Here is a 13,800-nt window from a genome sequence, read left to right on the forward strand (position 1 = left end):
TTATAAGTTGACCTCTTATGAATTGAGTGCATAGAAAAAATATTTTAGGCAAAAGAATAGCATGTGCTGAATACTTTGATACTTGGCACTTTTATGAAATTTAAAGAAGGTCAGTCTCTTCTTTCTCTCCAGTGCATCAAAAATAAAGAACCGCAATCATTCCCAACCTCACCTAGTGAAAGGTGAAACTAAAGATTGTTATCCTTTCACGGTTTAGACAGTCTTGCTTGGGTAGGCCTTTTAAGAGTTGGACTCATCTTGGACATGGGCTTTTAAAAACACCATACCTTGAAGGACTGTAGTATCTTGAGATGGAGTTTAAAGAAGGGAATGGAAGGCAATAATAAATACTAATGCTGCCTTGACTGATTTGTTTGTTGTATTCTTTGATAAATCATGACATTTTTTTTTGTCTCTAGGCCCTGTCTTACAAATGGTCTTCCAACTTTTATTTCTGAATGCCACAAGAGTTTGTTGATGGTGTCACCATATATATAGTAACACATACACACACACACACACACACACACACACACACACACAGTGAAATAAAGTGTCCTATGCAATGCTTATTCTTTTCTAACATCATATTGTGATACTTTCTATTTTATTCTGATAACTTTTGTTCTATTACTCCCCATTAAATGATATTCTATTATTCCAAAAATGCTTCTTGACTCATGAAATAAGTTTTAAAATCTACCCATGAGTTTGTCCATACTGAAATGGACAATACTTGCTTATCAGAGTAGCATGTCATTTAAAAGCTTTGGGAAACCATCAGTTCTTTTACTTTAGAGATTCTATCTCATATTAAAATGTACACAATTTATACCCTGCACTAAACATTTTATATTTAAGTCTGAAAACTCGAATAGCACTTGTGAAGCTGGCATAATGCTTGGTTTTGCAGACACTAACATAACATTTATTAGTGGCGATTTTTTTTCTGGCTTTCCTCTCATGCTTTGCTTTGAGGTTGCAAGCGTGTAATTGTTCCTTAAAAAACTTACACTGTAGGCACTGTACCTGTAGTTGATAGTCTAACACAGTTCTGTTCTCAGTTAACAATTATGCATTTATGAGTGGAAAGAAATGAAAGATTATTATCTCTGCTAGCTTTCCTGACAAGAAGCCACTGGGGTATAGAAATTGGGTGCTTGTTAAGGTGGGTCAAGAATGACAGCAGAAAAAGACACACAGGGTCCATCTGAGTTGGAATTCTTGCTCAGGACAGGGTTTTAGCCTCTTTCTGAACTTCAGTCTCTTCCTCTGGATATTGGAGATCTTATTAATTGTGCTATGCCTACCAAGCAGGAATGCTATATGGATTAAAATGAAATAATGTATGTGGAAGTACCTTACAAATTGTAAAGCACTCCCCATTTATTATTAAAATATTCAGTGGGTCCTGTTCTCATGGCTGCCCAGATAGCTTAGGTTTTACTGAAGGAAAATTTATGAACACTAAAACATCATTCTCAGGAATGTTTTGTGTGCACAAAGCAGCCATAGATTAGCACCTATTACTATTAATGTTCCCCTGTTTCTCTCTAACACAATTTAGACAGACTCCTATGCGTTGTGAACCTTTAGGAAGTCTAGCTCTCACAGAAACACCACTCTTTCTTGCAAAACTACTGTACTAAATAATTATGCAATCATTGTTGCCAATAACCTTGAAGAAAAATAGGATTGTTTATGGCAGCGCTACGAAAGGCGGATGGCTGATTTTCTGAACTTCCAGGACTCTAAACTGCAGCAATTTAATTTAATTAAAATGAAGACCAGGCAGAATGCGTTATTATACATTGATAATATATGCAGACACAGGCGGACATAGGGAATTATTTTGACAAAATTCACATAATAGATGCAGATCAGAGGCCCTGAACAAGCTAGTTTGTCAAATTTAATATACCATCTCTAGAATTTTAACAGCACCATGAACTTAACAGTAGTGATTTTTTTTTATATTGTTGTGTAAGCCATAGACTTGGGAAAGAAACTAAATAAAATACAGTGATTTCTAGACAGTATACTTGCTTTAGAACCAGGGAGTAAAGCACTAAGGCCAAACCCTTTCAAATGCTCATGGGCAGTTTTCAGCAGGGCAGTGTTGTCTATGAACTGGACCAAAAAAATCTTTAAGCTGGATGAACTAGTGGTTGTGGCTTTGTAGTGAACATTAGGGTGAGTTTTACTCTCCTTCCACTTGATCAATAGTGTGCTTGGATTAATCAATCTCATTAGTTTTCACCAATACTTTTTTTTTTCAGTAAGGAGTCTATATAACCCCTATTGGTAATTCCTTTGCTCTTGTATTATCCCAGTTGCCAAGGTCTGTTTCATTGCAGTAAATGATGGGATGTTAAACACTCCCCTTTCCATTTTGGTTGTCTTTCAACACGTTATTCTTCTTTTGTGACATTCTTGCCCTTAGATACAATACCAATTCCCCAAAGCTGAGCTACATGGGAAGCAAGATTTCCCCATTTCAAATTAAGTGACATTTCAACTTAGATATTCTCCACCACTTCAAATTCAGCTTATTTAAATTTGGACTCCTCTTAGTCCATCATCCTGAAATAGCTGGGCCAGAGATTGACAGTTAATTGGTATGAGAAGGAACAAGAGTTAAGTCCTTCTTGGCCATAGCCTTAATCAAAATCCTTGCTATAAGTAGAACATTATGAACGATGGCTAAGGCTTATTTCAGTTTCCTATTGCTACTGCAAAAAATGTCACACACTGAAAGGATTAAAAAAATTAAATTTGTCCTTTTACAGTTGAAGTAATCATGAGTCTCGAATGGGTTTTAATGAACAAAATCCAAGGTATTAGTAGAACTAAGCTAACATCCACTGACTTTAAGGGTAGATCCCATATTTGTCATCCCAGCTTCTTGTGGCCACTCATATTTCTTGCTTTGTGGTTCTCATACTTCTTCTTCAAGACCACCAGCACTACACATCTGTTACTCTGTGTCATTGTCACACAATTATATTTTCCTATAACTCTGATCTCTCCATCTGACTCCCTCTTTCATTTTCAAGGCCTTTCTGATAATGTAGGCCTAGACAAAATAGGATAATCTTTAATCACATATTCAAACCTAATCACCAAAATAAAGTTTGTTTTTAATCTTAATTCTCTTTTAGCATGCAACATAACATTTGCAGATGTAACAGGTGAATATTTTATGGAAAGTTAGTTAATTTCATGTTGCCAAATATCTATATTAAGATTTCTGAATTTAAATGCAATCTGAGCAGTACCTTATATAACATTGCTGTTACTACCTGATTGAAAACTGTGTATTTCTATACATATTGGTATACTAATTATAAAATATTGCCATGTTCATAAGTAAATGTTTGTTCAGAGCATATTATAGTTGTGAAAATTTAACCACAGTGATTACCTGTTTAATATCTATCTCTCCATACATTTATTACTTGAAAATTTCTTTATTCTTTTTCAGGAGTTCACCATCTTTCTTTAGAGTAGTTGATTATCTCACTTCATTATACCATTTCTTCAGATGCTTTACCATTATTAGAAAATTATGTTAGTCTCTATGATGGAAGGAGACTTAATCTATCCCAGGTATGAGCCTCCCTATTGGTTGTCCAATGCAGAGTGGTCAGTCCTGAAACCTTATATATGCAAACAACAAAAATTGACTCATCAAATTGTATTTATTTGTACATATATACACATGTATGTATGTGTATTCATTGTTTGATTGTACAGCAGTAATTAAAGAAAATGAGACCATGTATGTGAGAATTGGGGGCAGGGGAAGAGTTTGAGAGTAGGTAGCTGGGAGAGACTAGAGAGAGGAAAGAGAGGAGGAAAAGTAATCTAATTATATTTTAATTAAAACATATTAAATTTATTGTAAGGAAAAGAAAACACAAATAACGGGCTAATATAAGTCATGAATCTATTTAAGTTTTATATATAAAACACATGCTTATATATATATATATATATATATATATATATATATATATTACAGATTATATCTGTAACACAAACTAGGGTTTTCCTTCAATAAAGAAACATGGTTTTCTTTACCTATTTACTAACCTTTTTCTGAACCAAATACTTTTAAAATTTGTTAAAATGTGGTGAACACTAAAAATAAACAATTGCCTGTTTCCTTTTTTAAGCTAAAATAGGGAGACAGAGATAAAGGATATGTAGTAAATAACGTCTCTTTAGCCACCAGTCCCTTAAATCATGGCTAACTGGAGCACTCCCTACAAGGCAAATAATCTATAGTTCAGCTTAGGTCCTATTTGTGCAATTATTTTGGCCTTTTATTTGGGAGCTTTGCCAATTTTTTTCTCTACTCTGAGATTTACCCTTAAATGTATAGAGAAACTTTGTTTTACTTTACACTTTGGATATTTCTAAGGGATTTCATTACGTTTTACTCTAATTATTATCACTAGCCTTACAAAAAACCAATAACATTTTTTATATACTTTTTCTTTAAATTTTTTTGAGATTATATTTACACCATTTCTCTTCTTTTTCTCCTTCCAAAGCCTTCCATATGGCATTTTAATTACTGCTATTTTATAGTCATAATGACACACATGGGTAAACATTTAAAAGAAGTCGGTATCAGAGTCCACATATTAATTTTTGCTTATGTATGTGGTTTACATGATTCCATAATTATAGATAAATGTATTAGTGGTTTCTTCATTGAGGATGATTAACTAAATCAAAGAGGAAGAGTTTAGAATATTCAGTTATGGAGATATGTATGAAGAAGAGATGTGATTCATGTATAAAATGAAGTTGATAAAATGGTACAGTCAGAAGCTACAGTAATACTTCTGTTAGTGAAATACTTACTATGTACATTTGAGGACCTGAGGTCAATCCTCTAACCTCTCATAAAATGCCTGATGCTGTGTATTAGTCAGGGTTTTACTGCTGTGAACAGATAACATGACCAAGGCAACTCTTATAAAGGACAACATTTAATTGGGGCTGGCTTACAGGTTCAGAGGTTCAGTCCATTATCATCAAGGCAGGAACATGGCAACATCTAGACAGGCATGGTGAAGGAGGAACTGAGAGTTCTACATCTTCATCTGAAGGCTGCTAGGGGAAGACTGACTTCCAGGCAGCTAGGGTGAGGGTCTTAATGCCCACGCCCACAGTGACACACCTACTCCAACAAGGCCACACCTTCTAATCATGCCACTCCTTAGGCCAAACACATACAAACCACAACATGCTGTATCCCTTGGGCTTCCTGGACAGCCAGACTATCCAGATCAATGAGTGATAGGTTGTTATGACAGATATTATTTAAAAAAAAAAAATAGGTAGGTTGGGAATAATTAAAGAAGAGACTTCACATTAACCTCTGGCCTCCATATGCATATGTAAACATGTATACCAGCACACACACAAGCACATACAAACAAGCTGTACAGTCACTGAGAAAATTTGTTTTTTTTCCAGTATTTTAAACATGGTATTTACATGCTGTCCAGAAATATAGGTATATATGCAAAATAATTAAAATCAAACATTGAAATAAAGACATGTATACAAATATTTATAGGAATACTACTCAAAACAGACAGAAAATGAAAAAATGAAATGCTAATGGCTTTGAGTTGATCAAGGGACAAACTTATAGTATAGAGATGTAATAGAATAGTGTTCAGTTACAAAGTGGAAGTACAGCTCTATGTGATTACATAAATGAACACTTGCGATGTTATGCCAAGAGAAAAAGCCAAACTTAAAAGGCCACTTACTGTATGGTGCCATTGGTTTGAAATATACAAATTAAGGAAATATAGGAAGATAGAAGCTCCATTAATAGATTCCAGGAGCAGAGGAGAGAGCGGTATGAAGAGTAACTGCTACTGTGTGTGGAGTGCCTTTGTGCACTAATGACAAAAGTGATCTAGAGTTAGATATTGGGGATGGTTGCCTACCATTTTGAATTGTGGTAATTGCATACTATAATTGTAGGGTTTCTTTTTAAAAAAATCTTTTTATTGTTTCTTTGTGACTTTCCCATTGTGCACCCTAATCTCACTCATCTCTTCTTCCCCTTGTACCTGTCCCCCTCCCCTTGCAACTTCCCCCTCAACAAAGAAAAAAAAATTCATTGTGGAAATTGTATTTTGTATCCCACAGTATACCCTTTGTCCACACTTCTTTGCTTACAAATGTTCACTGCAATGACTTGTGGGTCTGGTACAAGGCCTCTGGCTTCTGCTACACCATCAATATTGGCACCTCACTCGACTAGAAGTCCTCTTGGATTCTGTAGGTTTATGTATCTATAGGACTAGATCCTTCTTGTATTCCAGCATTTCATTGATGGGATAGATTTGGATAGTAGGCCAATTTAAAGCCCTGGATCTGGAACTGAGATGTCTCTGAGCTGGTTAGCCCAGCAACTCTCACACCATTGGGGCAGGCTTACTAGCAATGGCTGCAACCAGGGCCAGTACTACCCTGCTGCTCAGGTGAGGTGCAGGGCCCACTTTCCCAAGTGGTGCCGCTGGTGAGGTACATGGCCAGTTTTCCCACTCATGACCCCCGGGACCAGCTCTCCTAATTGCCATAGATGGGGAGGAATGAGGAAGAGAGTGTCTCTCTCTCTGCTCCACCTCCTAGCAGATGAGAGACAGTGTTTCCACATTCAGGCCCTCGGGGCCAGCACACCTGCAAGCCTCACATTCAGGGACAGAACTACTGTGCGGCCCAAGCAAGGTGCAGGGACTGTTCTCCCAGGCTTACACCCTTGAAGCCAGCTCACCTGCACTCTTGTCCTTCAGGGTTGATTCTACTGTGCTGGCCAGGTGAGGTGCAGGGCATGCTCTCCCAAGAGCTAGAGCAGATGAGGAACAGGGACACAGCTTCTGCTCTCATGACCCTATTGAGGCCAGCTCTCTCACTCACTGTCAGGGGTGAGGTAAAAGGGAGGGGAAAGGATCTTCCCCTTGCTGATGTCACCACAAAACAGACATGAGGCAGGGCCAGCTCTCCCATAAGCAGGCCCTCGGGTTCAGCTCACCCACAGCCCCCACATCCAGGGTCAGTTTTACTGTCTACCACCTTATAATCCAGGCAGAGTTCTTCCAGTCTCTCACTTGCTCTCCCTCCTGGGATCCCATCTGGGCCTGCTCTGTGCTGGACTAGTGATCCTCTTGGGTTTTTAGGGAATGTTAGGCTGCTAATCATTCAGATGTTCATAGAGCAGAACACTGAGTATAGACATAGCCTCTCCCTTCTTTGCCATCCAATGATGTCCATGTAACATGGTAGCCACACCTGCAAAGCCTCTAGGGGCAGGAAAATTTAAGTATCAACTCAAATTTGGGCTTGAAGCCACAACCCTGAGATTGAGTCTCATGCTCTACTGACCGAACTATCTGAGCACTCCCTGTAGGTAAGGTTCTATGGTATGTAAATTATGTCCTGACAAAGCTGTTATATATTTTTTTAAAATCAGGTTCAGTTTCATGCACATAAATCTTGTGAAGAAATAATAGAAATTAGAGTAGTTAGCTCTTCATGTTGATAAATTTGTACACTTTATAGCTTAAGAAAATAATAACCAATTGTAATACCAACAACTAAACTAATCTTTAAATCCAGCAGAGGTCCAAGGAGGTACCTAAGAAATTTGAAGATAAAGCGCTGCAGAGAAGTGTAAGAAATTTTAGTTTATTCTGCCTAGTAAGTCAAGAGCTATAGGCTAGAATCTGGGGTTGGAGATTATAGGGCTTTGAATATATATCAGTTAGGGTCAGAGAAAGATTCAGGAAATGGTTACTGCAAAGAATTTGAATGAAAGTATGGGAAAAGATAACTATCAGACTGGCAGCATTGGGTAGCACTAGGAGGCCTTCTCATTTTATAGGCGCCATGGAGAAAACGATGACACAGAGATCAGAGAAAGCTTAGAGACAGATAGCTACCCACCAGGAAGATAACTTGAACCTAGAGAAGGAGCCTCTATAACTTTAGCATAACTCAAGAGAGACTGAATGTTGGCTGGCCAGTTGACCTTAGTGTAAATTGGCCTCGTGGTCGAGTTCTGAGTTACAGGGTATTTTCTACACAGCATATTGTCTGGCTAATATAATATGATATTCTTTCAACAGGAATCTGAATACAAGAAAAATTAAACCAGCAGACTTGGAGAGGAAGACCCGAGAGAAAGGGAAAGTAGTTCATACTGAAGTTTAAGGTAAGCTCACTAATAAGTATTATCCAGTCCCTATTGGGGGAAACAGTGAGATCTTGCTGAGGAAGGGACTGCCCACATTCCTTGTATTTTAATAAAGCCCAGCATAGATTGTGTCATATGTCACGTATATGCATCTTAACTTTGCAGAGGAAAGACACCAGAGTTTTCATTTTCCTCTGGAACAGGAGAGGAATTCGATGCACTACAGTCTAAGAAATAGTGCTTAGTGATGTGGAGTCATAGCATGGTAAACACTTCTAAGGAAGGGATGTGAAGGCAGCTTCTCCACAACGATTCAGCTTCTAATCTGTCCTTAGGCTTCTGGATACCATGGCAATATTCTGTCTCAAGATTATAGAAAATCAAAAGGAATAGGGAATCTATGTTATTTTATTTAACATGCTAGAGTAATAAGTTAATGGAGTCTAACCATCCTAGACATAACTGACAACAAGTAGAGAGGCCGATAACTTAGAATTTGGTAGTTTTTAAGTTAAAATGACACTGTAAATGTCAAATTGAAAAAAAGTCCTTCAGAACACTGCACCAAAGTCTAGTCAGCCATGGAGGCAGTTACAAGTTAAATACTGTGTGATTCCATTGGTATCCTACTGTCATGAAACTAAGATATATTTTAAAATATGTTAAAGTAGATTTCTAATCAGGTCCAAAGTATGTGTTTACTTTAAAAAGGAGACCTTATATTCTGCAACTGGAAGAAAGATCAGTAAATATTACAAATTCAAATTGATATACATCTAATATTTTCTGTTTTATAGGCATAATACTGCTATTTTAAATAGAAAGAAATAGAAATACTTCAACATACCCAAAGCTTCTGCCAGGCCCCAAACCTTCTGTCCATAGATGTCTGTCTTGTTCCAAGCAAATGTATAGACCAGATTAATTGCAGCAGGAAACCACTTCCGTGTGAGTCGCCCTTCCACAGAGACTGTGAGGTGTACTTTAATCATGCCCACAGGAATTGTTGAATGCGTCAAAAGGATCCGTAGCAAAGTTTTATACCCAGGTGTTCTACTGCTCAGGTAACTCAGCCTCACAAAGCTGGATGGAATGGGGATTTCCTCCTGTACAACCTAAAATTGAAACACACACACAAACAACAACAAAACTTAGGCCTCCAGTGGTCACAGGTAGAGGAAGCTAAAGGGTGCGTTGTTGTCTGAGAGACAGAACAAAGGAAAGTGAGTACTGGGATCTACTGACATCAAGTCATGTGTTCCCAGATTTTTATGAATCTGGGTGACCAAAAGTTTTGAATTTTCTATTAAAATCTAAATGAGAAAGAGAAATACAGCCAGTACTACGTATTGCTCTCAACTTCTGCTTCCAGGAATGACTGTAAAGAACAATTTTATTCTTTCAACAGTGTTCTAAAAGTTGCTTAGCAAGAGTTGGGAAAGGAAACACTGCCGAATGTCAAGCAATGTAGTGCTCTGGGCTCTATTAAGGGGTTTTCTTCCTGATAAATACATACACAAACCCTTGCTTGGCTCTCTGTCACACGACTCAATTCCATTGCTGGGCTTTCTAAGAGGAAGGATTGCAGAAGCAGGTATTAATATTTATAAGCAGAAAGAAGAAAGTGATATTTAATGTCAAAGAATTTGGAGTTAGTCTTTACTGAAGTTGGCAAGTTTGTTTACTTTGGAGCTTGGAATGATCTGGAGGTCAAAATTTTAATCACGATTTTCTCACATTTTTCTCTATGACTGGATGTACAAATGGCTGGGTGTTCCAATTTGGCTCCAATGACCAAAATGAAAATAATCCCCACTAATTCCTCTGTAAATCTTGTAGTAAACATTGGTTTCAGAGTTAAAATGCCATTTGGCTTTGTTAATTAATTGGTATTTCTTATTTGTTTATTACTACAGATGGAGCTAAATGTCAAAAACTGGTAACTAAAACTGATCTTGTGTTCCATGATTTTTAATTTTCAAAATAAAATAGCTAAAGAGGCCATTTTATTCAGGGTATTTTACATGACGTGGAGTGTGTAAATATTTCCATTTCTTGTTTTATTACTACTCTTTTTCTCTTTCAGCTTCTTCATACTTGCATGCAAAGTGGTCCAAAGAACTGATATTTAAATGCAAAGCATCACCTACTTTTCCAGATTTGGGGTATTCTTACCACTCCCAAGGACCTAATCTCTTTTGTATATCCTTTTAAAAAAAAGATTTGTTTTATTTTCAATGATGCGTCTGTGCATGTCTGTGTATGAGTATGAGCACATGAGAGTATGGCCCATGGAGGCCAGAAGAGGGCATCTGATTCTATGAAGCTGGAGTTAGATGCAGTTGTGAGCTACAAAATATCGGTGCTTGGACTCAAAGTTGGATCCTCAGGAAGAATAGCAAGTGTGTACTTAACTGCTGAGTCACTCCAGCCCCTCATCTATATTCTTTGTCCAGTATTTTCTCCTCTACACTATATGTTTTATATGAAAATTGTCCACTGGCTACTTTTTCAGACCCTAACTGTCGTCAGTGATAACACATTTGTTACCTTAGTATTTTACTTCCATAAGGAAGTATTTCTAAGTTTGAAAACTTTTGTGTTAAACCAAACAAAGACTTATACTTTCTAATGACATCTGTGGAAGAATTAATGCACCAATCATATATATATGAAAAAATATGAAGATATGCATTCATTATTTTACAACTTTTTTCTTATTTCCTAAGGAAGAGTATTGGAATGGCCAACACATCTGCAATATTGATGGCTTTTTCCAGAGAGGGTTATTTTAGTGTGACTGTTCCTCAGGGGGAGTACAGAGAGCTTTGGGGCTTGTTGTGATAGCAGTAAAGTCAATTCAATCTTGGAATGTTCATTAAGCTCTTTGAGGTATATGCTTACTGATTTTTAAACCTGAAGCCATTTATGTGACATCTACTTTTAAATATCATTAAAACATTTCTTTAATGTTGTCTATGAGTGGTACTATGGCTGTCAGAGTTGTTTAATAATGAATGTTTAGTAAAGAATAATTCTCAGGAATGCTAAACTATTAAGATCTTAACTATAAAACTCAAATATTAAAAATAACACTGTGTAAAGTACCCCCTTTCCAGGCTTGAAAACTACCTTACTAACTACAGCTAAACGAGAAGAGTTTTCATGACTTCTGAGAACAAAGGCAATAAATACAACTTACACAATAGGAGAAAAACAGATTTTAAGCAGCTTCAATTTTAGAAGAAAAACAGCCAAGTTCATTGATTATAGTGTTATCACCATTAAGCCAGCTCACTATCACTTTTAGGGCACCATTGTAATTTGGTCAAAATTGAACATTTCTCTTGAGAGCTAGTTTACCTTGCTCTTGCATGGTCACAGATAGTGCCCTTGTATCTTTCTTAGTCAATAATGTGCTAGAAAGACTTTATTCAAAATGCTTCTTTTGAAAAACAAAGGGATCCATATTATAGGGCAATAGAAATGATAGAAAAAGAATTAACCATAATACACTGTCAGACATCTTAATGACTATAACTTCTTACATGCAAATCCCAATATACCCACCTGCAGCTCAGGCACAATAGTTCCCCTTTCTGGACAGGAGCCTCCGAATGATGTGAGTGGTGAAGGCAGTACAATAGGATTTGGGCTGATGAAGTTAGAAATATCACAGGATGGTGCGTCTGCTACAATTCTCTGCATGATCACTTTCTCCACCACAATAAACTGATTCCAGGGCAACCAGAGTGTTCTCTTTTCAGACAGGAAAGGTGATCGGTCAAAGGCTAAGACTACAGAGATACCACCAATGGCTACGAGGTCAAAGCTAAAAAGGAAAAAAAAATACAGGAGGAAGAGAAGGAGGAAGAAGAGAAGGCAGAGGAAGGGGTGGGGGAGGGAGAAGAGAATCACCCTGAATGATATGAACAGTCCAAATAAAATTTAATATTTAAAATAAAATAGGCTAATTATAGCATTCTTTTTTAGTTTTGGGAAATTGTATCCGTTTTTGTTTTCTATTTTATAAATTTCCACTCACTTGGTATTCATTTCATGGATGATTTCTTCTTTATCATTCAGTAGACTTTTGATATGGAATTTTGTAACAGTGTTTGATATTCATCAGAATTGAAATATCAATTCTAATATTGTCTTAAACAAAATTACTGCATGTATATTTTTGTAAAACCAAATTTGACATTATTGTTTCTCCTTTTTGACCAGTTAATATTTTGTAGTATTTTAAATATGCATATTTAATCCTGAAAAATCTATAAGTAGCTATATATAGTATGTATATTTACACATATAAAGCATATATCTTCTATGTATTTATCCATCTATCATCTATTAATAATATCTATTGATATTTCTTTCTCTCCCTCTGAAGAGAGTCAAATGTTAAATCTCTTTTTCAGGGCCACAAATAAAGTGTCAGAAATCACTCAGCGTCTCTGAGATAACTTTGGGTGAAATGTACCAGGACAGGAAAAGTGTCCAGAGAAATTTGATTGAACTAAACCATGCATAAACCTTCTGCCTCTACCCACCATCTTCAGTTCCTGATTATGTTTGAATTCCATATTTAGGATTTCTGATTTTGGCTTCCTGTTGTAAGAAAATCAGTAGGTAACTCACCATACTTATGTCTGCCTCCACTCTCTAGTGTCTTTGACAAGAGAAGACTATCTGTTCTGTAAGTCAACTATGTCGGTCTATAGAAGTAGTCTATGACAAGACTATTGTATGGGACCATAAAGGCCTCAGCTTTCATTTCATTCTGCACTGATGGCTCCACCTCACTTCTTTTTTAAGTAAAATGATGCCTTTGAGGTAGTGCACTTGAAAGCACTCAAAAAGTTGAAATATAATAAAATGTAACAAAAGATAAATCATTATCATTACATCTTAAAAATGCATAAAATGCAATATAATGCTCCTTAATACTCAAAGCAATGCAAATCCATATGAGAACAAAATAAGGAAGCATTTCCCTACATTAGAAAAGGTCTTTCAGTAAAGCTCATCTTTATTGCCAAAAGCCTGATAGGGAATTTGACATAATTAATCAAGTATTACCATTCAGGTAAAGATAATGGATAATGGGCTAGCATCATAATTTATTTGTGCCTTTTTAGTGAAGTAGTAGTAATATTAAGATATTTTCCAAAAATGAGGATTTTAATAACTGAGTTAGGAAATAATATTGGTTTGAATCAAAAAGTAAAAGCAAACAGCTTATGCTTTAGACAGAGAGGCTGAATTCATGATAACGGGAGTCATTTAAGACAAGTGTCAGGGGAAATGTCCAATACTATTTGTCAAGAAGTCTTTCTTTTATATCAACTTTTACATAGATTTCACTTTATGTACTTGATCAAATGTGCTTGCTTTGTACAAACACTGAGCCTTAACTTTGTAATACCTTGGAGCTTATTTATTGAAAAAACAAACAAGCAAATGATAACAACAAACAGAAAGACACAAAAGGCAAATAAATTATCCAAATGATAACCAATATGTAGGGATTATTCTCTTTCTACAAAGGTTAAGAAGAAAGGGCA

At 36.4% G+C, this 13,800-nt stretch overlaps 1 protein-coding gene and 1 non-coding gene across 8 annotated transcripts in view; both read right to left on the minus strand.

The window, feature by feature from the left end:
- Nucleotides 1-13,800, minus strand: part of Tenm1 (teneurin transmembrane protein 1) — an 803,700-nt gene that overhangs the window by 126,500 nt on the left and 663,400 nt on the right. For all 7 annotated transcript variants that reach the window (XM_031355201.1, XM_031355294.1, XM_031355365.1 and 4 more), the window contains 2 exons: nt 11,801-12,062; nt 9,078-9,345 (listed from right to left, as the gene is read on the minus strand). In XM_031355201.1, coding sequence (XP_031211061.1) covers nt 9,078-9,345; nt 11,801-12,062 — 530 coding nt within the window. The remainder of the gene's footprint in view (nt 1-9,077; nt 9,346-11,800; nt 12,063-13,800) is intronic.
- LOC116096201 lies at nt 7,217-7,348 on the minus strand. Its single transcript, XR_004120895.1, has one exon. It is a non-coding gene; the product is annotated as a small nucleolar RNA SNORA17 (small nucleolar RNA).

The sequence above is a fragment of the Mastomys coucha genome, chromosome X (genome assembly GCF_008632895.1).
Source record: "Mastomys coucha isolate ucsf_1 chromosome X, UCSF_Mcou_1, whole genome shotgun sequence".
Classification (NCBI taxonomy): Eukaryota; Metazoa; Chordata; class Mammalia; order Rodentia; family Muridae; genus Mastomys; species Mastomys coucha.